Source organism: Podarcis liolepis (assembly GCF_965112155.1).
Source record: "Podarcis liolepis genome assembly, chromosome: 9".
Lineage (NCBI taxonomy): Eukaryota > Metazoa > Chordata > Lepidosauria > Squamata > Lacertidae > Podarcis > Podarcis liolepis.
The window spans coordinates 72,962,743-72,987,538 of NC_139564.1; the positions used below are offsets into that span (position 1 = coordinate 72,962,743).

The following is a 24,796-nucleotide window of genomic DNA, read 5'->3' on the forward strand; positions in this document are numbered from 1 at the left end:
CTGGCCACTGGCATTCAGAGACATATTGCCTCCGACACTGGAAGCAATTTCTAGTGCCCATGAATAGAATCATAGAATCATAGAATCATAGAATCATAGAGTTGGAAGAGACCACAAGGGCCTTCGAGTCCAACCCCCTGCCAAGCAGGAAACACCATCAGAGCACTCCTGACATATGGTTGTCAAGCCTCTGCTTAAAGACCTCCAAAGTAGGAGACTCCACCACACTCCTTGGCAGCAAATTCCACTGTCAAACAGCTCTTACTGTCAGGAAGTTCTTCCTAATGTTTAGGTGGAATCTTCTTTCTTGTAGTTTGGATCCATTGCTCCGTGTCCGCTTCTCTGGAGCAGCAGAAAACAACCTTTTTCCCTCCTCTATGTGACATCCTTTTATATATTTGAACATGGCTATCATATCACCCCTTAACCTCCTCTTCTCCAGGCTAAACATGCCCAGCTCTCTTAGCCATTCCTCATAAGGCATCGTTTCCAGGCCTTTGACCATTTTGGTTGCCCTCCTCTGGACACGTTCCAGTTTGTCAGTGTCCTTCTTGAATTGTGGAATAGGGAGGGGCGATATCAGTTTTTCAACAACGTGATGTATCACCAGCCAAACACCGTGATATTGCGATACATTGCAAGGTTGAAAAGCAGAGGGAGGAACAAGCTATATTGGCCTTGGCGCCTTGTGGCTCATTCCTCCCTCGGTTTGAGGACCAGAGCACAGGGAGTCAGGAGCAGCAGCAGTTTCACCTGCGATATACTGCTCCATCATGCTCTGGCCCTCAAACCAATCCTGGGTGGATGTATTGATGCATCGCCCAAGCCTAAGTTTTATTGCTAGTGGGTCGCCAAATGCTGCATTCGGTCAAAGACTTTCCATTTGGGCTCTCCTCTGCCCCATCCTTAGAAGGGGCCCATCCAGCCCAGAATTCTGTTGCCACGGTGGCCAAGCCCCAAGGGGGAGCCCAAAGCGGGACCCGAGAGCAGGGGTAGGCAACCTAAGGCCCATGGGCCACAAGCGGCCCACAGGCGTTGTTTACTGGCCCACAAGCTGCCCACTCAGTGAGTCCCTGCGCACTGTGCTAAACTGGCACAGCGCAGTGCAGTGCAGGGACTCGCTTCCACAGCGTCGGAAATTGCGTCTGTGCATGCGCAGATGCCGGAAATCGCATCTGCGTAGGCGCAGATGCTGGAAATCGCAGGCTCTCATGCGCGAGCGCAATCCAGCCCACGGAGGGATCTCTGCTGGAGTGAACTGGCCCAGGCGAGGTAAACCTTGCCAACTCCTGCCCTAGAGCAACAGCAACTCTCCCCGCTTGTGATTCCAGCAACCCATTTTCAGAGGTCTACTGCCTCCAATAAAGGAACTAGCCAGCTTTGCTGATGGGCGAGAAAAATGAGCACCCCCACTCCCCCAACTTCTGATTTCTCCCTGGTACCCGAGACGGCTAGGTTACCTTGGTGACAGAGATAATGGTGAGGACATCCCCTTTGCTGAACGGGAGGTCTTGATCCGCCGTGCCATGGAAGTTGTACTTAGCAATACATTCCGTACCAGATGGCCAGACGGCCTGTGGGAGAGAAGAGGGAGACGGCTGACTCAACAGGGTCTTGGCACTTCACAGAACCACAGAGCCGGAAGGAGGGACCCCAAAGGCCATCTAGTCCAACCCCCTGCAATGCAGGAATATCAAATAAAGCATCCCAGAGAAGTCTAACTATCGATCCATCTTCACAGGGATTTCTGGGAATTGTAGCTCTGAGAAAGGGAAGAGGCACCCTGGCCAAACTACAGGTCCCATAATTATTTGAATGCTTTTGACTATTTAATGTGATATCATGGTGGTTTAAATGCATGGTGTGAATTTGGCCTTTGGGATTATGTACGCCTGGTAAAAGAAATCCGAGTCTATTAAAATCAAATGAGTTTTTTATTGTCTTTTTTTCTGAAACATAGCTGCAAAAGGACTGAAAGGATAGTTTTGAATGAAAAACATGCTTGCTTTTTTTTTTAAGGGGGAAAAATACCAGGATGGAGATCCAGGGCCCCCTAGATACTGTCAGACTACAATTCCCTGCGCCTCCAACTGCTGGGCTTTGGGCCAACTGAAATGTGTCCTTGAACTTTGGCAACGACCCCACCTCATCCACCCAAAGCAGCATCATACCAGCCTCTGGAAGGCACCCCTTCCCACCTACCCAGCTAATTAAATGTTGCAGCCCAGATTCACGTTAGGGATGGCAGAGAGGGCAGGGAAGTTACACCTTTGGGCTCTTGCACAAGCCACCTTCAAGAAGCCACACGCCCAGTGTCAGGGAAGAATTAGAGCTTTTCAGTTTATCAGAGGGAGAAAGCATTCCCCAAGGGGGGGAGGAGAGCAGTGAATCTAATAGAAGGGAGCAAGAGGAACAACAGGGAGGGACCGGTTGTTCACAGGAAAGGCAAGGGTTAAGTTCTAGCTCAGATTCGGAGGAGAGGAGATACAGGCCAGCTCTAGCCAGGAGGTTAGAAAAAAGAGCGGGAAAGCGAAGGGAAAGGCGCCTTCGCCATTTTGAGAGTGGCTGGTCATGGAGAAGCAGAGCTCAGAAGGTATCTGAAAGAAGTGACTCTGAGGAATAATAGTTAAGAACTGTTTATAAGAATGTTTTGTTAATACGCAATAAAAAGTTTTATAAAAGAACAAGAAGCGTTTGTGTGGTGATCTGAAGAGGACAACGACCAGTCCTGACAGAATACCTTCTGCTCTGCGCCTCTTCACTATAAGTAAAGAAGGAGAAACCAAAATGGATGGAGCTGTGGCGCCAGTTGGGCAAGGAGAAACCCCCGCGCTCCAGCTAACATTACAGGACTTATGGCAACAGAACTTACAGTTGAAAAGTCAAGTCGACGTACTATCGGCAGCACTGGGAGAACATAGAACCATGCTGCAATCGACGTGTGGAGATAGAGTGAGTCAAACATTTACTGTACGTCCACGTAGCTTCAAGGGAGAAAGCTCTGAATACATGGCTTTCAAGACAGAAATTTCTTACATAATTGAGATAAAGGATAAAGAATTTCAATCTGAGCAAGAGAAGGTTGCTTATGTGATTAATTTCTTGGAAGGGAGGGCTAAGGACTGTGTTATACCCCTCATATCTCGGAGGGATGTCGCCCTAGGAAATCTACAAATTTTTCTGCAGTATCTAGACACAATTTTCTTAGACCCTGCGCATGAAACAACCACAGCTAGGCAGCTGTTGAGAATGAGACAAGGAAAAGACACTGTGGGAGTTTATTGGTCCAACTTTAGTTTGCTGGTGCAGAAATTAAAATGGGATCTGAATTCCCCAACAGTTGCAGCCCTTTTTAGGGAAGGACTGAATGATGAGATTTTAGACCAATTGGCCCAAATGCCAGAACCTAGTTCCTTGGACTCTCTGGTCCGAACGTGCCTGCAATTGAGCCTACGCGTGGAACGGAGGGCTAGTGAAAAGAAGGAACAATGGAGACCACGGTGGCGGGAAAATAATATCGAAAGTACAGAGAGCAGAGCGGGCAACGTGACAGGACGAGAGCGACCAGAGCCCATGGAATTAGGAGCAGCCAGACCCCTCCCAGTTACTACCTCTTCCATGGTAAGAGGAAATGCAGGGAAAGGAAGAGATGCAAGGCGTTGCTTTGTCTGTGGAAGTAATGGGAACAGAGGTAGAAGGGAAGTTGATGGGGAATGAAAGTGAGATTCCATCACAATATATGGCTTATCAGGATGTTTTTTGTGAAAAAGAAGCAGATAAACTTCCACCACATAGGCCCTATGATTGCAAGATAGATCTAGTCCCTGGGGCACAGTTGCCACCAAGCAAGATATATGCCATGTCGGAAGTAGAATCTGCAGCATTGAGGGAGTTCCTGCAAAAGAATTTGCAGAGAGGTTTTATTAGAGAGTCTACGGCCTCTGGGGGTGCTCCTGTCTTTTTTGTCAAAAAGAAAGGTGAGGAAGGGGCACCAAGATTAGTATGTGACTTCAGAATCCTTAACAGTCAAATGAAGCCTCGTGTGTGCCCACTGCCACGTATAGATGACCTCTTAGAGAGAGTAAGGTCAGCCAAAGTCTTTACCAAGCTTGATCTACGAGGAGCATATAATCTGATAAGGGTCAGAGAAGGGGATGATTGGAAAACCAGTTTTTGTACTAAGTATGGTGCATTTGAATTCTTGGTAATGCCTTTTGGCTTGCAAAATGGCTCAGGGGTATTTCAAACCTTCATCAATCACGTCTTAGCAGGTATACTGGATCAGTTCTGTGTCTCTTATTTAGATGACCTCTTAATATATAGTGAAAGTATGGAGGAACACGTAAAACATGTCACACAGGTGTTAGAGAGATTGAGGACCAACAGGTTATATGTGAAGTTAGAGAAGTGTAAATTCCACACACAAAAGGTGGAGTTCCTGGGATATTGCATTTCCCACAAAGGGGTGCACATGGACCCCAGTAAAGTTCAGGCAGTGGTGGAATGGGAGGCACCTAAAACTAAGAAAGATCTACAGAGGTTTTTAGGATTTGCTAATTTCTATCGTAAATTCATAGGTAATTACTCCAAAATCACAGCGCCACTAACTGATTGTCTAAGAGGCAAGGGGCCATTCAGATGGACTGAGGAAGCACAGAAGGCCTTTGATAAATTAAAGGTGGTGTTTGCTTCAGAAAAATATCTTATGCACCTAGATCCAAGTAAGCGTATAAAGGTAGAAACTGATGCCTCTGACAGGGCTATTGGGGCCATTCTGCTGCAACAGGACAAGGAAGGGGACTGGAGACCCTGTGCATTCTACTCTAGAAAATTAAATCAATCAGAACAAAACTACACCATATTTGATAAGGAACTTTTAGCTGTGCACACTGCCTTTAAAGTGTGGAGACATTTTTTGGAAGGGGCATCACATCAGGTGGTGGTACAAACAGATCATAAGAATTTAGAGTATTGGAGAACTGCTAGACAGCTAAACCAAAGGCAAATTAGGTGGGCAGAGTTTTTTGCTGGGTTTAATTTTAGGATTGAGTACATACCTGGGCATCAAAACATTCGTGCAGACGCGCTATCGCGCAAACCTGAGTATATGGAAGGGGAAGCACCTCCCAAGTTGCGAGAAATGCTGAGATCGGATCAGTGGGGGTGTGCAGCCGTAGTAGTGGACGGCAGGGAATTCCAGCAATTGACAGTAACAGATGAGTTTGCACAAAAGAAAATGGAGGAACTGAGAAAAGGTAAAGGGGAAGAGGAAGGTTTCAAAGAAAAAGATGGATTGTTGTACAGGAGAGGGGTGCTGTATGTACCTGCAGGTGAATTAAGAGGTAAAGTGTTGAGGCAACATCATGATAACCCGACTGCAGGACATTTTGGTAGAGAAAAGACCCTGTATCAGATCACACGGCAGTTCTGGTGGCCAAAGTTGAGGGAGGAAGTAACACAATATGTAAGAGGTTGTGAAGTATGTCAACGAGCCAAGGCACCCAGAGCAGCTCCCGCAGGGTTGTTGCAACCTATGCCCACGCCGGGAAGGCCTTGGGATGTGGTGTCTATGGATTTTATAACGGATCTACCGTCATCGCACAGGCAAACAGTGATCTTTGTAGTGGTTGACATGCTAACCAAGATGGCACATTTCATACCATGTACCAAAATTCCGACCGCACAGGAAACTGCAAAGATGTTTTTAGATAATATTTTTAGGTTGCATGGTATGCCATCACAAATCATTTCAGATAGAGGGGCCCAATTTACATCACAATTTTGGAAGAGGTTAATGCAGTTACTAGATGTGGAGCTAAGCCTCACGTCAGCGAGACACCCGCAAACCAATGGGGAAGCTGAAAGAACGAATGCAACACTACAACAATATCTGAGGTGTTATGCTGGTTATCAGCAGAGCGGGTGGTTAGAGAAGTTGAGTCTAGCAGAGTTTGCGTATAATAATGCAATGCATGTGTCTACGGGCAGAGCCCCATTTGTGGCAAACTATGGCTTGCACCCAAGGGCATTCCCAGGTCAAGAGGAGCAGTTAGCAGTACCAGCAGCAGAACAAATGATAGAGGAGTTGAGGTGCATGCATGAGATATTGAAAGAGGATTTGGAAGAAGCTAAAGAGGCTTACAAAAAAGCTGCAGATAGGCACCGGCGAGTTGGGGAAGAAATCCAAGTAGGGAGCTGGGTATGGCTGTCTACCAAGGGACTACCAATACGAGGGAAGTGTAAAAAGCTAGAACCAAGGAGATTGGGACCTTTCCAAGTAAAGGCTCAAATTAACCCAGTCGCTTTCAAGCTTCATTTGCCTGAAAATATGAGAATACACCCTGTATTTCATAGATCTTTATTGTCAGTGTTTGTACCAGCACATAAGTATCAAATCTCAAGGGAACCACCTCCTTTCCCCACCATGATGGGGGAAGAAGAGACCGAAGTGGAAGAGATATTAGACTCGAGAATAAGTAGGAGGAAATTACAGTATTTGGTTGCATGGAAAGGGTTAGATGAGTCTGAGAACTCATGGGAACCAGCAGAAAAAATTAACGTTCCGGAATTGCAGCGAGAATTTCATAGAAAATATCCCCACAAGCCAAAACCCCAGAACTGGCATCTTCAAGAAATTTTTGAAGAGACAGATAGCGAGGAAGAGGAGTTCATAGGGTTCGGTCCTCCAGAAACAGAGGAGAGCGAGGAGGAGGAAGGGGGGCTTAGGGGAGGGGGTGATGTCAGGGAAGAATTAGAGCTTTTCAGTTTATCAGAGGGAGAAAGCATTCCCCAAGGGGGGGAGGAGAGCAGTGAATCTAATAGAAGGGAGCAAGAGGAACAACAGGGAGGGACCGGTTGTTCACAGGAAAGGCAAGGGTTAAGTTCTAGCTCAGATTCGGAGGAGAGGAGATACAGGCCAGCTCTAGCCAGGAGGTTAGAAAAAAGAGCGGGAAAGCGAAGGGAAAGGCGCCTTCGCCATTTTGAGAGTGGCTGGTCATGGAGAAGCAGAGCTCAGAAGGTATCTGAAAGAAGTGACTCTGAGGAATAATAGTTAAGAACTGTTTATAAGAATGTTTTGTTAATACGCAATAAAAAGTTTTATAAAAGAACAAGAAGCGTTTGTGTGGTGATCTGAAGAGGACAACGACCAGTCCTGACACCCAGCTCTCAAAAACGATGCATCTGCAAAATCTGAAGACTTCTGTAGATTCAGGATGTTGTGCAAAATTCAGAACCTCTCAGCCAGAGAAGGGGGTGGGGAGGAAGAGCGCAAGTGCTCCCACCTTTGCACAGCACTGAAACCAAGAGGTGCGCACACCCCGCCCCGGTTCTCTAGCGGAGGAAACCAGCGTCTGGGTGCTCCCCAAAATTGTGCTTATTACAAATGCACCCATCGGTTTGATTCCTTACTTAGAGGGCTGCTAGCAAATCTCACAGCATTTGCTCTGCTGAGCGCCTGGGAAGCTCTACTGAGAAATTGTTATTTGAGATCAAGGAAACCACATGCATCCACAGGGCTTGAAAACTTTTTTTTAAATGAGCTTTCTGGGTGGGAAGGGGAGATCGCTCGCTGGTGTACTGTGACACCCCAGTAATTATTCCAGGAATGGATCACAAGTGGATCACTTTTGTACTTTGAAATCTTGCCCCGGTCCCCCACTATTCACTTGTCCCAATACAGTCCCCATGTAAAAGATGGGGGGGGACAACTCTTAAGCACCAGGAAGCTGCCTTCTTTCGTCAGAGCATTGGTGCAACTGGTCCAGTGCTGTTGACTTTGACCGGCAGCAGCTGCCCAGAGTCTCAAGCAGAGAACATCTCCCCATCCCTTGTGACCTGACCCCTTAACCAGAGATGCTGCTTTGGGGTGGGGGCCCCAGACCTCGTGCGCCCATCTCCTCCTCGGTGTCATTTTCAAACACACAGCCAAAGCTACTGCTACTCAGAGCAGACTCATTGAAATTAATGAACGTGGCTACCTCCAGTTCATTCATGTCAATGGGCCTGCTCTGAGTAGGACTAGCATTCGCTATAACTCATTGTACAGTGGTGCCTCGCAAGACGAAAAGAATCCGTTCTGTGATTCTCTTCGTCTAGCGGTTTTTTTCGTCTTGCGAAGCAAGCCCATTGACGGATTAGCGTATTAGCGGCTTTTAGCGGCTTATTGGCTTATCGGATCAGCTGATAAGCAGCTTAGCGGCTTAGAAAGGGGAGGGGGAGGAAAAAACCCCTGCAGGAACTCGCAAGACATTTTCGTCTTGCGAAGCAAGCCCATAGGAGATTCGTTTTGCGAAGCACCTCCAAAATGGAAAACTCTTTTGTCTAACGAGTTTTCCGTCTTGCGAGGCATTCGTCTTGCGGGGCACCACTGTAACTTGTTCTGGGAGACTTCGAACAGCAACAGTTGTAATAACAGAACAACTTCTCCTAAAATCGACAATTCTATGATTCTATATGGAGAGCCTTTCCCCGCCTTACCTGCATTCCTGACATTTTCTCAGGGGGTTCTGGGGACTGGATTTCACAAGAAGGACACGTCACTTGGTACCATGAGACCTGGGCAAGAAAGAAGAAACCTGAAGTCACGCTCCACTTCCTGTGAGCAGAGAGCATTCATGCGCACAGACATGCACCACCACCTTCTCTCACAAAGGAGAATGAGAGGAGAGAGACCCATGGAAGCTGGGAAACCAGGACAGCTCTTTCCCCCTCCAGCATCATTCTCTCATTCATATCATCTTTCTCTCTCCACATAATACTAAAAACATTGTGACATCAAAACAGCAGTGGTTTGAAACAATGCAGAACATCACAAATAAAAAAGCAGCGCTCAACACAAAACAAGTTTTCAAGGTTCATTTTAAAGCCAGTAAAGTAAAATTCCGATGTACCTCCCTAGGTAAGCAAATTCCACAGGTATGGAGCCACCATCAAAAGGGCCCTGTCTCCTGTGCCTGCCAGTGTGATGGATCTCGACAGCCATTCTTAAAGCCCAGGGCAGGTTCTGGTGGGTTTAAAGTCCTTCAAATAACCTGGTTCCAAAAAGTCTAGGGCTTTAAAAAGTCATTACCAGCACTTGAAATTGGGTTTGGCATCTTATCGTTTGTGGTTGTGATATAGAAGTCTGCTGACAGTCTGAGTGTGTGTCAGACACCCGGACTTCAAATCCCTCCTCAAGCAAAATCAAGCCACACCCCTCACAAGAACTAAGAAGAGACGCCTGGATCCGGCCAGTGGCCCATCTAGTCTCACAGCGGCCGGCCGGGTACCCCAAAGTGAAGAAGTCTGGATCCAAGCACAAGAGCAGTTCTCCCATCTTGTGCTTTCCATCAACTGGAATTCAGGAGCATTGCAGTGGAGGTACTGCGTCGCCATCGTGGCAAGGAGTCAGAGACCTCACTCTCCCCTTGAATATTTATCAATCACTGAAAACAATTGATGTTACACGAGCAATGAAGCTCTGTAACACTGAAAATAGCAATATCACATCACGTCATATCATTTATTACCTGCGCTTTACCCGGGGCAGGTTACACCATTAAAAACAATTAAAAACAACTTTAAAACTAAATAGCTCTCATTGCTACAGAACACATATAAATATAACACACTTTTCCCAGCTGAATAGCCAGCCCTGCACCCAAGTAAGATGAAGCTACAGGCTTTCTGCAGTGGGAAAGGTTTTACCTGCCCCTTGAATCCCAGGAGAGGCTCATGGGGACAGATCAGTGCAAGCAGCTGCCCCATTTTGGCTCTTTTCTTCAGCCATTCCTCACACCCCACAGAACAGCCTCCCACAGGGTAGACCCAAGACCTGCCATTTACTTAAAGAGAGAAAGACAAAACTCCAAATCTTTCATGGTGTCTCCCTCCTTGTCTCAGTGACTGGTGCCCCTTGACATACGGTTAGTTCTACAGCGCCCAGAGAGGTTTGGCAGATGACCATCTTCAGAAAATGCCAAGGATCCATTAGAACAGCACTGATTGTGAGGGGAAAGCTTTTCAAGAATAGTGAGAGGGGAGAGCACTGTTGGGGGGGCATCTCTAAGGAGGTGTGAATTATCAGTCTGCAAAAAGGGGCGAGGACCCGCAAACCCGTCTTTTGCTCCAAAAGCAAGGGAGGCAATAAGCTCTGGACCAGGGGTCTGCAACCCGTGGCTCCGGAGCCGCATGTGGCTCTTTTACACCTTTGCTGCAGCTCCGGGGTGGATACTAGCAATGGGAGGAGGCGCATTGTGCGCCCCGACACTCCCCACTGTGGCGGGCGCTGTACTGGCTGTGACGTCGCATGGGGGCAGTGCGTGTGTTAGTCACACATCGTCCCGACGTCGCCTTCCCGCCCACCCGCCCGCTACATTGTAAGGGGCATGTACGCTGGTCACTGCATTGAAAGGGGGCATGTACACTGGTCACTGTTTTGAAGGGGAGTGAAGAACACACACACACAAAAAGGTAACTTGTTAATTTAACATTTATTTCTATGAGGAGGAGTAATTCTGAGGGGTCAAACAAAGAAATAATAAAAAAAGTTATTTTTATAATGACGAGTTTTGCGGCTCCCAGTTTTTTTTTCTTCGGAAACGGGTCCAAGTGGCTCTTTTTGTCTTAAAGGTTGCAGACCCCTGCTCTGGACCTTCAAAGGCAGCTGAGCTCCAACTCCTCTCAACCTCAGCCAGCACAGCCAGTGGCCAGGGAGGATGGGAAATTGGAATTCACCTGCCCCTGGAGGACTACAGGGTGCCCACCTCTGCTTTGAAGTGTGAGGCTGGGTTTGCAAAAATGGTCCACATACCTTGAGAGCCACCTTTCCTTTTCTTCTTGCCAAAGAACCTTCAGAAATGTCCCTGAACTTGAAATCCAGCCTACGAATGCATTCAAGTGAAAGTGCAGAAAAAACCACAAGTGCCCAGCACAGTCTTCTAGCAGAAATGTCACCTAGAAGTGTGAAATAAATTGAATTGCTCTCCCATTCTGTATCCTAACCCAAAGTCACAGAATCCCTAAATATTCTGGAAGCTGCAGCTGCTTTATGTAATTTTGTTATCCAAGTTGCTCATAGCACTTGAAATGATGCAAGCTGATGGGCTTTTAAAAAATTTATGCATTGCTCCATCATCACATTCACTCTCTGAGCATTTGGCCCCTTCAGTTGTCTAAAGCGGGGGGGGGGGGGGAGCTGAAACCCCCGCAGAGTTGCTGCAGAAGAGCTTCTCCGCATCCACTAGCCTTGCTAGCTGGGGCTGGTAGGAGTTGGAGTCAGTGACATTTGGGTTAAAATAAAGTGCTTTAAACAAAAAACAACCCATAAACCCTTTACTCAACAGCCTTCCTTTCTTCCAAGTTTTAATTTGTTTGCCTCCCACACAAAATTGAAGTAATTTCCACCTTCCAGCTGAAATCAGCAAAAGAGTTTCAAGTGAAAGCTTTGGAATAGCTCTATTCTTTTCTAAAAGGTGTGTCGTCCTCGAGAGGATGTGCTCCATGCTTGTAAAGCACCACGACCGCAGCATGCTATTAAAAACACAGGAAAACATACCCTGTCTGACGGCAAAAAAGGGCTGTTTATGCCCCAGTCACTCTAAGCTGCTTCCAACATAGTATAAAAGCACAACTGTACATCAAGGATTGAAAACTTCCCGATACCTTGAAGGAGACGGCTCAAATATGAAGTCCATAACATTTGTCAAAATAAAAATGTGCTCATCATATTTATTAGTAAAATTCAGAGCCTGGCGGGCTCCCATTGCAAAGTATTTCCCCAGTTGCTCAGCACCCTTATTGCGCCCCTGCGGCAGGAGCTCCTACAAGTCCTTCGCACATTCCTCACAGGTAAGCATTTTCAGGGGCAAACCCTTTGCTTTAAGATGCAATTGAGAATAATGATTGCAAATGTTTTTTAAATTTTTTTCTCTGTTTTCTCTTTTTCTTTCTTTTTCCTGGATTTTTTTGAAAATTTCAATAAATATGTTATTTTTTAAAAAAAGAGAATAATGATTGCAACTTCCCTCAGCTCTGACCATTGGCCATGCTGGCTGCAGCTGATGGGACCTGGAATCCAAAACAGTCCGAATAAGATGCTTAAGATGCTCACAAGCACTTTCCTGTTTTCCTCTGAGCCCTGTATCTTTCCTGCACTGCATTTTGCCTAAGCCTGAGGTGCTTACCAGTTAGATTTTTAATCAACTAAAACGGAAGCCCCTTTCATTTGCCACCCCCCAAAAGGTGACACGTCACCGAATCGCAGAACTGTAGAGTTGGAAGGGACTGCAAGAATCATCTCATCTTGGCTGTGAGTCCTGGAAATCCTGCTCCAAGCCTTGCAGGTCCTTTGTGGTTTGATAAAGTTATGGTGCTCAACCCTGGCCACCCCCTCTTTTGTCCTGCCAAATCTAGAAGTCAGCTTGCTTTTCCTCTCCTGCTCTACAGCTGCATGTGAGAAATCTCCCCCCCCCCCCGGGCCACACACCTGTTTGTTGCAGCGCCTGCTATATTTAGGATTGCGCCGTTCCACTCTCCAAGGGACGCCCCCCTCAAGACCAGCAGCTGTTATTCATAGCAGCCAGTGCTCCAATGCATCTGCTTTGACAGCTGTGTGGCGGCACACTTGCCCAAGGGCTGAAGACGGTGCCCAGAGGCAGGCTGGCAAAGATGCCTGCAAGGAAGGAGCAGCAGCCCTCGGTAGGACAAGGCAGACCGCAAGACCTCCGGAGGGAGATTATCAGCAGCTGAACTACATCAGCAGCTAGGACTCCGGGGCAACCACTGTGTGGACCAGGATGCCTTTCTGTCTGCCACCTGCCAGACTGGGCTTCACAAGTAGGCACCAATGCAGGCTGGCAGAGGACTAAAAGGGACCTCATGGACCATCAAGTCACACCGCCTGCCAGCAGGAAGAAGCCTAAACTGTCACTAACCTTATTTTTATGCTGGTTTCTATAGACCTGGCTAGCGGCATGCTAATGTAAAGCAACTGCTGGATCCGGCCCATCCAGTCCAGTCCAGCCTCCTGTTCTCACAGTGGCCAACCAGAAGCATCTATTGGAAGGCCGCATGCAGGGCCTGGGGGCAACAGCACTCTGTCCCTTTGTGATACCCAGCAGCTCGTATTCAGAAGCATTTACAGTGGTACCTTGGGTTACATACGCTTCAGGTTACAGACTCCGCTAACCCAGAAATAGTACCTCGGGTTAAGAACTTTGTTTCAGGATGAGAACAGAAATTGTGCTCCGGCAGCACGGCAGCAGCAGGAGGCCCCATTAGCTAAAGGTGGTGCTTCAGGTTAAGAACAGTTTCAGGTTAAGAACGGACCTCCGGAACGAATTAAGTTCTTAACCCGAGGTAGCACTGTACTGCCTCTGACAGTGGAGGTGGAACATAAACCATCAGGGTTAGCAGTTACCAAAAGCCACAAACTCCACTCAACTGTTCCGTCTATTGCTGATGTCCAGGTTGCACGTGCTCAGCAGGAAATCCTCACTTAAGATTTATACATACAACAAGTGGTACCTGCAACAAAATGCTGTCGTGTGGGGGGCTCCTGTTCGGGATTCAAGCAGACCACGCCCTTTCCCTGAATATCCCCCCTCTTCCATTCTTTCCTGCCCTTCACTACCCCAAAAAACCATCTGGCACCATTCCATGCTAACTGAGAAAACTCACTGGGCTGCTTTATCTTTTTTTTGGGGGGGGGGAATATTCCCTCTTAAATATTCTTCTTTATTTCTGCAAAAAACCCAAACCTGCTAATTCCACCCCCCCCCCCAACACACACACTTTGCACGCAATGCAAGGATCTAGGTTTGGAGACTGAACATGCTAATAGTACTAGGATTCGGTCCACAAAGGTAACACCCAGACATGATTAACTGGGAGGCCCTTAAAACTCAGCCTTCGCAAGGGAGAGCGAGCAGCAGAGGCAGGCCAGCCGGGCTTGACAGACCCACCAGCTGGGTTACAGGCTCCTCCGAACAAACCCCACTTTGTCTGAAGCGCCTTGAGCCATGCGGAAGGATGAGATCACTGGCAAGAGGCGTCCATCAGACAAGAGACCTTCTCACTCCCCTCCATCTCCTTCTGAGATGGAGAAAGGCGTAGGTAGGTGATGAGGGAAGAAGACCGGCTGAGCGCTGGCCGGTGCCCAGGATTTGTGCAGGAGAGAAGCACTTGCTCCAGGGGCAGTCACAGAATCGTAGCGTTGGAAGGGATCCCAAGGGTTGCAGGAATCTCAACTGAAGCATCCAACCTCTGCCTAAAAACCTCCAAGGAAGGAGAGCCCACAACCTCAACTGTTCCGCTGCCAATCAGCTCTTACTATCAGAAAGTTCTTCCTGATGTTTAGTCAGCAGCAGCAGAAAACAAACTTGCTCCATCTTCCATGGGATAGTCCTTGAGACATCTGAAGATGGCTATTGTTATCTACTCCTCTTCTCCAGGCTAAACATACTCAGCTCCCTCAACTGTTCCTCATAATCCTTGGTTTCCACTCCCCTGATCATCTTTCTTATCCTCGTCTGCACACGTTCCAGCTTGTCAACATCCTCCTTAAATTGTGGCGCCGAGAACTGGACACAGTGTTCCAGGTGGGGTCTGACCAAGGCGGAATAGAGTGGTACTATTACTGGCCAAGAAAAAAACCTGTTTGATGGATCTCTTCACCCTGAGGCTTCATCCACACTTTGGGTGGGATTCAGCTAGGCTGCTGCATGTGTGGAATGAGGTCTATTCACACAAGGGCATGTGCCCACTCTCTCCTCCCTTCCACAGCCCCCAAACTTGCTCCAAAGGGGTGGGGAAACCTATGGAAAAGGATAATGGGCAAAGCATAAGGAGGGGAGAGGGGAGGCCTGCTGTGCAAAGGCCTCATTTTTCCCCCCATACCTACTTAGTGGCACGTTGAACTCCACCCTGCCCATTTAAAACCACTTTGGCTTCCGCCAAAGAGTTGTTAGGAGACCTCCGCTCACAGAGAAACTTCTCAGAGGGGTTCAACCTCCAATCCCCCTCCCCAGAGAACTCTGGGAATTGTAGCTCTGGGTGAGCAAGAGGGGTCTGCTAGCCAGTGGTGTAGCGTGGGTTGTCAGCACCCGGGGCAAGGCAAGTAATTTGCGCCCCCTAACCCATGGATTTGCGCCCCCTAACCCGTGGATTTGCGCCCCCTAACCCTAACCCCCATATGTTGCGCCCAGTGCGGCCGGCCCCCCCTGCACCCCCCACGCTATGCCACGTCTCCTAGCAACTCTCAGCACCCTTTTCAGACTATTGTTTCCAGGATTCCCTGGGTGAAGAAGCCACGACTGTTCAAAGTGGTAGTGATGCAGATTGAACTGTGGGGTGAAAACAGAGCCCTGGGCTTTGGAAAAGGGGTGTTTAGTCAAAAGCAACAGTTTTAACTTTCCATTCTCCCTCAAAAAAAACCCCAATCTATCTGAACAACCCCTCCCCAAAGTCCTCTGGAATGAGGAGGCAGGAGGATGTCTGTGTTGTTGGGTCTCTTTGCCTTGTACCATGAGAGCAGGCTTGGGGAACCTCAGGCCCAAGGTCAGAATACAGCTCTCTGAGCCTCTCTGCACAGCACTTGGGGTTCTTCCCAGGTCACCCCCTCAGTCTCCAGACCACACACCCCAACGGCCATGTTCTGCGCCCTCTTTAGAAGGTCCTTGATAATGCCTCTTCCTTGCCCAGATGGAGGGCAGAGAGACAAATAGCAGGTGCACGTAGAAACCCCTTGACTTTTACCGCAGAATCATAGAATCAGAGCTGGAAGCAGTGCTTGAAACTCCGCAGGCGTTTTGCCAGGCGCGGGTCCAATTGCAACCACATAGAGATCTCTGGATGCCAGGATGGCAACCATGCAGCGCTGCAACAAATGCTGCACATATTGTGCTTCTGTGCTGTTGTGCGAGTCAGCTGGCTCACACGGCAGCAATCCTTGGCGCACTTTCTTGAGGGTAAGAGAGTCTTATCTCATGCCCCTTTGGGACATTTCCCCTTGCCCCACGCGGGATGCTTTTTAGGAATAAGGGGAGGGTGCCCTCTGCCCTCCTCCAAACGGCCTCTGCACCTTCTGCCCACCATGTAAGCCCCCAAATTGTCTGTGTCTTCTGGGGACTCAAAGAAAGAAGATGAGAGAGTTGCCCAGGTAGAAATGAGAAGTGTTTATTCACTTACAACAGCACAGAGCAAACAGCTCCTGTTGGCTTCTTTTTGGTTCAAGGGGCTAAAAATAGCAGGGAAAGAGGAACAGAGATAAGGTAGAATCACGGGGCCAGCAGAACAAAAAGCGAGAGAGAAACCATATATTTAAAGTGGTACGACACCAAACAGGCATGGCTTCGCCCTCCCAAAGAATCCTGGTTCTGGTTTGTTAAGGGTTCTGGGTGCTGATGGGAGACCCCCTTCTTCCCCTGCACAGAACTACAATTCCCAGAGGGGTGAAACCATAAATAATCCTCTTCACCATTTGTTAACCATACCTGTTTAAATTGTGCATGCTTTTGCACCACAAATATAAAAGCATGCACAATTTAATACAAGCACAGGCTTTTTAAACAGGTACAGTTAATAAATTATTATTATTATTAAAGGTAAAGGGACCCCTGACCATTAGGTCCAGTCGTGACCGACTCTGGGGCTGCAGTGCTCATCTCGCTTTATTGGCCGAGGGAGCCGGCGTACAGCTTCCGGGTCATGTGGCCAGCATGACTAAGCCCCTTCTGGCGAACCGGGGCAGCGCAAGGAAACGCCATTTACCTTCCCGCCGGAGCGGTACCTATTTATCTACTTGCACTTTGACGTGCTTTCGAACTGCTATGTTGGCAGGAGCAGGGACCGAGCAACGGGAGCTCACGCCGTCGCGGGGATTCGAACCGCCGACCTTCTGATCAGCAAGTCCTAGGCTCTGTAGTTTAGCCCACAGCACCACCCGCGTCCCAAATTAATTATTATTATTGTTGTTGTTGTTGTTGTTGTTGTTGTTGTTGTTATTTACTAAATTTGTATACTGCCCTATACCTACAGGTCTCAGGGCGGTTCCAAAATAAAATCACAATATACAAACACAGAATACACAATCAAAATAAAAACAAGAACAATAACTCACCCCAACACAATTTAAAAGCGCATTGAATGTCAGTCAACCAAAGGCCTGGTTAAAGAGGAACTTTTTTGCCTGGCACCCAAAGGTATATAATGAAGGTGCCAGTGACTGGCCCAAGGTCACCCAGCTTCGTGGCTGAGAAGGGATTTGAACTCTGGACTCTCTCAGGTCCTAATCTGACCCTCTAACCACTACACCACCTGAGAGAGTCAGCTTGCTGCTGCTAAAAAACACAATAACACTCAATAGGTTTTTAAAAGGGAACTGGGCAAACGCATGGAAGGCAGGTCTATCAATGACACCGCTAAATGAAACCTCCGTGTTCCTAGGCAGTTTATCTCTGATCAGCAACTGCCAAGCAGCGAGGGAGGAATGCCACCTTCATGGCCTGTTCCTCATAGGCATGTCATTGGCTCCTCTGAGAAAGAGAAACTGGAAGATTGGTGGCCTGACCCAGCCGGGCTTCCTTTTACATTCTCTCTCTTTTTTAAAAAAAATATTTTGCATTCATTTTACATTCTCGTGAATATTCACATTAGTAAGTCACCTGGTTCTGCACTCTGCGGTGAAGAGCAGGTGAGCTGGGCAGGAAAAAGGATGGGGGAGGGGGCAGCAGAGCTCAGACCCCCAAGGATCTGTGTTTTGATTTAAAAAATTAAAAACAAGAGTGAAGTTGTCAGTGGCCTTTGGCAACACAATCACAGCCAAGCAGGTTCCTAGACTAGGTGTCCACGTCAACGGCCAAAGTCCAGACTCTCTACCTTTGGCTCTGGGGAAAGAGATGGATTCATGCTGGAGTAGAAGACGTAGAGAAAGCTCTCACTGCAGGATTTCAGGAAAGGTAACGGTAAAGGTACCCCTGACCGTTAGGTCCAGTCGTGGACGACTCTGGGGTTGCACACTCATCTCGCTTTACTGGCCAAGGGAGCTGGTGTTTGTCCACAGACAGCTTCCGGGTCATGTGGCCAGCATGACTAAGCCGCTTCTGGCAGCACACGGAAACGCCATTTACCTTCCCACCAGAGTGGTACCTATTTATCTACTTGCACTTTGACGTGCTTTCGAACTGCTAGGTGGGCAGGAGCTGGGACCGAACAACGGGAGCTCACCCCTTCGCAGAGATTCGAACCGCCGACCTTCTGATCAGCAAGTCCTAGGCTCTGTGGTTTAGACCACAGCGCCACCCATGTCCCCTGCAAGATTTCATTACAAGCCCCCAAAGGCTTGCTGGCAACCAAGGAAGAGGCTTGAAGGCTTGCACACCCCATTCATTCAAAGCACACCCACACCCATTCAAAAATATTCCTGGGAACTACAGTACCCAGCACCCTCAACTGTACATATAAGACACAGAGCACCCAGCTTCCCCCAAATAATTCGGAGAGCTACAGTTTGCTAAGGGTGCTGGGAATTGCAGCTCCATTGAGGCAAACAAACCCTCCCAGGATCCTGTGTGTTTTCAGTGTGCTTTTTTAAACACAAGGTGCAGCTGTGACCCCAGCAAGAGGGAAGAGCATGCTTTCACAACACAATTTTTGAATGTGGTTGCCAGCCTGAACTCCTATACCAGGAAATGCAAAAACGTCCCCATGGTAGCCGCCCGGGAGTGACGGCAGCTCAGAAAGCACCGTTTGTTCGGAATTAATCCCGGGCTTGTCAGGCTTGTCTTCTTCTTTGTCCAGTGGTTGATTTGTTTAAGAAATGCAGTTCAGTTTCACAAATTCAACACCACTTTTTTAAAATATATATATATTATTTTTTTTACCCTCACCCCGCTCAAATTCCTGCTTGCCCTCTGGAAGCCCAGGTTCCCTGTCCCTTGCACAATGTGGCCCCCAGGCTGTGGGACTGAAACCGGTTCCCGAACCCAGGTTTTAGGACACTCTTAACCAGCTACTGCTACATGCACCAAACCATGGTTAAAGGGGAATGGGAGACAGGCTGCAACCAGTGTTTGAAATTAGCCAGGCACCAAGCGCATTTTGCACCCGGCTTTCAATCATTTGCGACCAGCTGAAGATGCCTGGGTGCCAGGCTGGAGCCTCACATCTTCACCATCTGGGGATCATAGTATCTGGACTGTTTTCACACACTAATTACCCATATTGTAGAATTCTATCAGTTATATTTTATCTGCACAATCGGAATTAATTTCTGGAACCAAATTGCTTTCCCTGTGCAGCCTGAGCAGGAGCAGACACCATTAAGAAAGAGTTCAGAATAGCACAATACTGTATATATGTGGTCTGTCCTTGGATCAAGTGACTTTTCTTTAAGTTCTCAAACCTAACTCAAGATTGTCATCTGAACTGGCCAGATGTTTAACTGAGAATCAAACACAGTCAGTCCATCATTTGAAAAATAAGACTTTAGAGCCGCCTTACCCAAAAATGGCAACTACACATTCCGTTTTGGCAACTGCAATCTTGATTTAGAGCCATTTGACGCCTAGCTTATATATCTGAGTTTTGAACACTGGCTGCATCATGGCTGCAGACCTGAAAGCATCGCTTCTTTGCTGGCCCACAGAGAAGGCATTCCTTATTCGGAAGGGCTGTAGCAAAGTGGTTAGAACACATGTTTGGCATGCAGAAGGTCCCAGGTTTGATCCCCAGCAACTCTAGATAGGGCACTTTAAGCAATCCTGGCTTCCCCCAAAGAATCTGGGAGCTATAGTTCATTATGGCCCCTATTACCCACAAATATCTGCAATTCCCAGAGTGGTTTAACAATCAGTTCCTCCTCCCAGGGAATTCTGGGAATTGCAGCTCTGGGAGGTGAATAGGAGCCTCCTAACAAAATCTCAGTGCCAATAACAAACTACAGCTCCCAGAATTCTTTGGGGGAAAGTGGTAACTGTTTAGAGTGGTATCCTAGCACTTTGAATGCATGGTGCTGACGAGGCTAGTATTTAAAATGCTGGGAAACTGCAGCCACTTGATATATAGAAGACAACACTGAATGAGGTGGAACAATGGCCTGACTCTGCAGTGGGCAGCTGTTTCGTGGTTCTGCTGGGTCTCTCAGCGGCTTTTGATACTATCAACTATGTCATCTTTCTGGGCCCTCTAGGAGGGCTGGGAGTTGGGGACACTGTTATGCCGTGGTTCCACTCCTTTTTTCTGGGTCAAGTCCAGAAAGTAGTGTGGGGTGTTTGGGCTCCTGGGCGCTGACTTGTGGGGTGCCTCAGGACTCTGTCGTCTCCCCCATGCTTTTCAACATCCATATGAAGTCACTGGGAGAGATCATCAGGGGTTTGGGCTGGGTGTTCATCAATATGTAGTTCCACCTCTCATTTAAATCGGAACCAGTGAAGGCGGTGATGGTCCTGTGTGGGTGTCTAGAGGCTGTTGGGGGGTGGATGGCAGTCAACAGATTGAAGTTGAATCCTGACAAGACAAAAGTATTATTTGGGCAGGCAGGGGGGGGGACTCCCTGGTCCTGAATAGGGTAACTGTACCCTTGAAGGACCAGGTGCGCAGCCTGGGAATCATTTTGAACTCACAGCTGCCCATGGAGGTGCAGGTCAATTCTGTGTCCAGGGCAACTGTCTACCATCTCCATCTGGTACGCAGGATGAGACCCTCCCTGCCCGTGGACTGTCTCACCAGAGTGGGACATGCTCTGATTCTCCTGCTTGGAATACTACAACACACTCTATGTGGAGCTACCTTTGAAGGTGACCTGGAAACTACAACTAATCCAGAATGTGGCAGCTAGACTGGTAACCTGGAACAGCTGCCAGGACGATATAATACCGGTCCTAAAGGATCTACATTGGCTCCCAGTACGTTTCCGAGCACAATTCAAAGTGTTGGTGCTGACCTTTAAAGTCCTAAAAGGCCTCGGCCCAGTATACCTGAAGGAGCATCTTCACCCCCATTGTTCAGCCTGGACACTGAGGTCCAGCTCCGAGGGCCTTCTAACGGTTCCCTCCCTGCGAGAAGCAAAGTTACAGGGAACCAGGCAGAGGGCCTTTTCGGTAGTGGCGCCCTCCCTTCACATGTCAAGGAGATAAATAACTATACAACTTTTAGAAGACATCTGAAGGCAGCCCTGTTTAGGGACACTTGTAATACGTGATGTTCTAGTATGCTATTGTTGTATTTTTGTACACCCTGTTGACAGATTGTCACAAAATATAATAATAATAATAATAATAATAATAATAATAATAATAATAATAATTCCAAGAATCCTTGGCAGGGGGCCACCTGACCTCTGCTTAGAAACCTCCAGTGAAGGAGAGTCCACCACCATCTGCTATTTCAAGCAGAGGTCAATACCCCCGTAGAGATGAGGTTAACACAGGGCAGAGCTAGATCCTGCAGTCCAGGCCTGAGGGCCCCACCCTTGGCAGCGGCTCTCAAAAATAGAGAACCATGCAGACTCATGAAATTGTTGGGAGTTTGGTTCACCCCCCCCCCTGAAGTGCACTGCAAGTTTGGGGGCAGTGCAGGGGGGGGGGTGAGAATAATCCTCCTGCCTTAGCGAACGAAAACTCTCCGTCTGCTAGGGATTAGGATAAACTCTTCCAAGCGAATGTGATTATTTCACATCTGGCTCCCAGGGAAGCCTTACGTTTTCTGCCTGGGCATCTGGCAGAGCCTGGAGAGGGAGGCTGAGAGGATGGGAGCTGTGCAAGGGGGGCACCTGACCAGCGGTGCTGGGAAGAGCCCGTGAATGAAGGCAGGAGAATGTCTGATAACACGCTGGACCAATGGGCCATCCATGCCAGTGTTGTCTACACTGACTGGCAGCAGCTCTCCGGGGTTTCAGGCAAGAATCTTTCCCAGCACTGCCAAAATATGCTGCCAAGGATTGAACCTGGGACTTTCTGCAAGTAGAGCAGATGTTCTGCCACCGAGCTGCAGCCATTCCCCTAAAATTAAGTTTCTAGTCCTTATGGTTCTAAAAGAGAGAGAGATGGATTAAATAGTAAGCTGCCTTATATTGAACAGACCACTGGGTCAATCAAGCTCAATATTGCCTACACTGACTGGCAGCAGCCCTCCAGATTTCAGATGAGGGTCTCTTTCAACCCTTCCAGGAGGAGCCAGGGACTGAACCTGGGACCTTCTGTATGCAAAGCAGATGCTCCACTGCTGAGCTTTGGCCTTTTCCTCATGGAGGTGGCCTGGCCCTTAAAGGAAAAAAAATCTAGGCCACAGAGTGCTCGTTTATAAATTTATATTCCATTCTTCCTCCTAGGGAGCCCAGGGCAGCAAACACAAACATGACAAAACAAGGCAATTAAAAATAATAAAAAAACAGATTTTAAACCAATTTTTACATCTAAGAAACATGTAAAACAGTAAAAAGTCATTTAAAGACATGTAGGTCAACAGTCTTTTAAAAATATATAAAGATACAACTAAAGGTGTTAATCAGGAATCTAGTGCGGTGCTTTAAAAAGCCCCCTATTGTAGCCAATTGTAGAAAAGTGAGGGGGGATTCTTATTATGCTATTTTTATTATTTACGGCCCTGGCCCTAAGGTCCAGGAAGAGGTTACACAAATTTAAAACGCAACATAAAAAACTGTTTTTAAAAAACCCCTTACAATCACAAGAAACGCAATAATAGGAAAAAGGGGGGGCTGCAATTTACCTCCCTTGTTCTGTTCACCTTTGCCCTGCCCTCCCTTTGACCTGCGTCCCACTGGAACGTCAGCCAGGAAGGGGTTAGGGCCCTCGTGGTGGAAAAGACCCCCCAAACCGTGCCCTAGCGTCTAGGAGTTCGCTTTTTAAATTTTCTCTTCCACTTTTCATAACTGCTCTTCCTTCCTTTGCCAGATCTATTTTTAGGCCCTGCAAGACAGTCAAAGATTCTCTGAGCAGAGAGGGCAGCAGATGGAGCCCCAAAGCCCAGCATCAGCACAGCAGAGGGTGGCCGGAATGAGGGACATGTCTGAACTGCGCCACCTCGGATCAGGGAACAGCCCTTACATCCCAGTACAGCATTCTTGTTCCGGAACTCAGCTTCCCTCCCTCCCCACAGGACAAAAACCAGGCCCTGTAGCCACAAAATGAACACGTTTCCTCCCTCTCCCCAAGTACTCAAACTCTGGACCATCTCATGAAGTTGAGAGACTCAGGACAGACAAGACCTGGAGACCATGTTTAGCCTGGAGAAGAGGAGGTTAAGGGGTGATATGATAGCCATGTTCAAATATATAAAAGGATGTCACATAGAGGAAGGAGAAAGGTTGTTTTCTGCTGCTCCAGAGAAGCGGACACGGAGCAGTGGATCCAAACTACAAGAAAGAAGATTCCACCTAAACATTAGGAAGAACTTCCTGACAGTAAGAGCTGTTTGACAGTGGAATTTGCTGCCAAGGAGTGTGGTGGAGTCTCCTACTTTGGAGGTCTTTAAGCAGAGGCTTGACAACCATATGTCAGGAGTGCTCTGATGGTGTTTCCTGCTTGGCAGGGGGTTGGACTCGATGGCCCTTGTGGTCTCTTCCAACTCTATGATTCTAAGACCTGCAGCTGGTGAGGGTCCCAATACCCCACTCCAACCTTTGCAATCCTGCTATCCTCCGGCTGCTCCAAGCGGTGACAACTCTCAGCTCCAGCCCCAAACAGCCAGGCTGACGGGGGCAGATGGGAGTGGCAATCCCAAGCACCCAGCGATCACCAGACTGGTGGCCAAGAAAAGTAGGCTTCTCGCCAGTCAAACTGCTGGCCCACATCACGCCATAGTTCTCCCCACTGACCGGCTGCAATGGCTCTCCAGGATTTCAGGCAAAGGGCTCCCCCCGGCTCCCCCTGGAGTTGCCACTGGGGATCGGGCCTGGGGCTTTCTCCATACCACACAGCTGCTCCACCACTGAGCCACAGCCCAACAGAGCATCTTATCGAAACAAGAGCAGGACTTGTGTGACTCAGGGAGGCCAGCCAGCTTTTGAAAGCATCTTAAATCAGAGATAGGTAACCTAAGGCCCGGGGGCCGGATGCGGCCCAATCGCCTTCTAAACCCGGCCTGCGGACAGTCCGAGAATCAGCGAGTTTTTACATGGGTAGAATGTGTCATTTTATTTAAATTGCATCTCTGGGTTATTTGGGGGGCATAGGAATTCGTTGATTTATTCTCTCTTCAAAATATAGTCCTGCCCACCACATGGTCTGAGGGACAGTGGACTGGCCCACGGCTGAAAAAGGTTGCTGACCCCTGAGCAAGACCGACACTTCCACCCCATGTTGCTGCAAAAGCAGACTGTGGGAGTGTGCTCTGGCTGGGAATCTTGGGGGCCAAATTTTGAAAGTCCTGGGTTGTACAGGTATAAATAAAAGGAAATTTATCTAACACATAAAGAGTACAAAGATTCAAGCTGATTGACTGTATGGGACTAGCAGAAATGACTGGCAGAATCCGTGACTAGGGAGAAGAGTCGGCAGAAGAAGATTGGAAAAAATTTAAGGACTATTTACAAAAATACTGTAAAATTAAGGAATGTTGAATGATGTTGGATTGAAATCAAGTGGTTTCTAGCTGTAATGGTACAAAGGAATATGATAAAATGGTTTTCGTTTTATAAGTAAGAATTTAAGGTTATAATAGCCTAAGATGTTGGAGAGAAAATAAGGTGTTTTCTTGCCTTTAAAGTTGTAATGCTTTGAGATATGGATTTGCTGCACAAATAATTTGAACTGGATATACAAGAAGGGGAGGTATGAGGAGGTCAGGGAAATATGTTATG

The 24,796-nt window shown here is 47.9% G+C and overlaps 1 protein-coding gene across 10 annotated transcripts in view; it reads right to left on the minus strand.

Annotated features, from left to right (window-relative positions):
• The window catches only part of CSK (C-terminal Src kinase), a 79,768-nt gene that overhangs the window by 21,249 nt on the left and 33,723 nt on the right, over positions 1-24,796 (minus strand). For 9 of the 10 annotated variants that reach the window (XM_083460533.1, XM_083460532.1, XM_083460529.1 and 6 more), the window contains 2 exons: positions 8,479-8,556; positions 1,461-1,574 (listed from right to left, as the gene is read on the minus strand). In XM_083460533.1, the coding sequence (XP_083316659.1) occupies positions 1,461-1,574; positions 8,479-8,493 (129 nt within the window). In that variant the 5' untranslated portion in view covers positions 8,494-8,556. Of the gene's footprint in view, positions 1-1,460; positions 1,575-8,478; positions 8,557-15,735; positions 15,916-24,796 lie in introns of those variants that run through there. The other variant, XM_083460534.1, reaches the window with a different exon arrangement.